Source organism: Bipolaris zeicola, assembly GCF_000523435.1.
Source record: "Bipolaris zeicola 26-R-13 unplaced genomic scaffold scaffold_667, whole genome shotgun sequence".
NCBI classification, from domain to species: domain Eukaryota; kingdom Fungi; phylum Ascomycota; class Dothideomycetes; order Pleosporales; family Pleosporaceae; genus Bipolaris; species Bipolaris zeicola.
This window is the reverse complement of record NW_006912716.1, coordinates 1-1,831: the sequence shown is the minus strand read 5'-3', so window position 1 is coordinate 1,831 and position 1,831 is coordinate 1. Positions and strand designations below refer to the sequence as shown.

General features: G+C 47.6%; 1 protein-coding gene across 1 annotated transcript; it reads right to left on the bottom strand.

Annotated features, from left to right (window-relative positions):
- Positions 1-309: 309 nt before the first annotated feature.
- COCCADRAFT_65093 (uncharacterized protein) lies at positions 310-1,290 on the bottom strand (the record flags this gene model as incomplete). Its single annotated transcript, XM_007720808.1, has 1 exon — positions 310-1,290. A coding segment is annotated over one exon (981 nt), but the record flags the coding sequence as incomplete, so codon positions are not given.
- Between the last annotated feature and the right edge of the window lie 541 nt (positions 1,291-1,831).

The following is a 1,831-nucleotide window of genomic DNA, read 5'->3' as shown; positions in this document are numbered from 1 at the left end:
TAAGCACTGCCTCATATGGTTGTCCGGCAGAAGTTGCAGTTGTTCAAGGCTCGCAGCCAGAGGGGTCTCTTTTTGAGGGAGGGAAGTAATCAACGGCCAATCGGATCGGCATGACATCACTAACTCTTCCAACTTCTTGCAATGCCGACCGAGAGTCTGGATGCTTTGAATGCATTCCAGCTCACTCTGAGTGTCAGATTCGAATAGCAGATAGAGGTGCTTCAGATTGCAAAGATGTGGAGCTAGTTCTCGGATGAGATTGTCGGTAATTCCTGTCGCGGAAGGCTTAGTGTCAGACCAGCTATCAATGCCTATCTTCAATTCCTCTAGGCCTGGACAACCCTGAGCCAATTGTAGAAGCTCATCGCCGTGGATGACTGTGCTCGAACTGAGCTGAGCGGTGAAGGATGTGAGCTGCCGAAAGCCCGACGCACTAATCAACACATTGTTCGTACGCCCCATGTCGTGGTTTCTCAAGCCTATTGCTTCGATCCCAGGAGCAATCTGACGAAAGACCCTCAAACTCTCTGCTGTGGCGCTGAGGTACAGGTGTCTGAGCTTAGGGAACCAACGCTTTTCCGCATCTGCCTGGATGGCGAGCAAATGATCATCCTGGACATATGGAAGAATAGCTTGGTCGAGGTTTGGATAGGAAGCGATTACTCTAAGCATTTCGAGAGAAAAGACTTCCTCAAATCCTCGCTCGAGATCAAGCGAGTCGACATTGGGCATTCTCTCTAACATTCGCACCACTGAGTCTGAAGAAGCTGTAACTTTGAATGGACGCAAAAGCAGATAGTTCAGTCTTGAGCACAAACTGGTCATCGTATCGAAGAAGTAGTCCGAAAGGGGTGCACAACCATCGACGGAAAGTTGGCGGAGGTTGGACTTGGCGTAGTGAAGTATTACGGCCTCGGTGTTGAGTGTTGCTCCATGATCTGTCTCCCAGAACGAAACAGATACCAACTGTGGAAATTGCAGTTGGCATAATACGCTATGCCAACTTGTCTGGTCGATGTAGGCATTGTCGTAATGGAAGGACAACTCTCGCACCAGATTCGCATACACTTGTGCGCGATGTGGACCTATGTCGTCGCGCAGCACCATTGCCCCAAGATCTTGTATGTCGGGATGAACTCCAGTGAAAGAATCGCAGGTAGACCACAGAATTCGCCTTGCTTCTTCGAGGAAGAGGTGGTTGACAAAAAGACAGTTGTACAACAGTCCAGGCTCATCACTTCCAGTGTTCAAGATTGCAGCTATCACCTCAGGGAGGAGTAGAGCCCTATGCGACATGCCTGAGATGAAGGCTAGGAGAGAGTGATAGTCTTGTTGATCGCAGTTATCGAACGGTCAACTGCAATAATAATAAAGACCTCCGACGGGAAGGTGTAGGGGTGGTCAAGGAGGGAACTTACGGAAGAATTGACGGGAGGTCTTCGTGAGTAACACTTAAGAATACGCCTGTTAGTTACGACCTCGATATTAATAAGGAGCCTGCAGTTATGCGAGCAAATAGTTAGTGGCCCACTTTTCTTGCAGAAAAATCCCCACTAATTCTAGGCTAGTCTAAGTTTGATGATTAATAACTATTAGTAATATTTACTTAGCCTACTAGTTTACGCGCTATTACTAAGAGCTCTCGCAGAACTGAAATGGCCAGACACCTTAGGAAAGCGAAAGGCCCAGTTCCTTAGCGTTCTACTAGTTACTTAATTTACTTAATACGTAGCTGCAAATTGAAACCTTCAATAAAGGCCTCAAAATAGTAGGCTCTCCATTCTGGCTTACCCCGGAGGCTAGAAGAGAGAACCAAAACTTCGGATCTGCC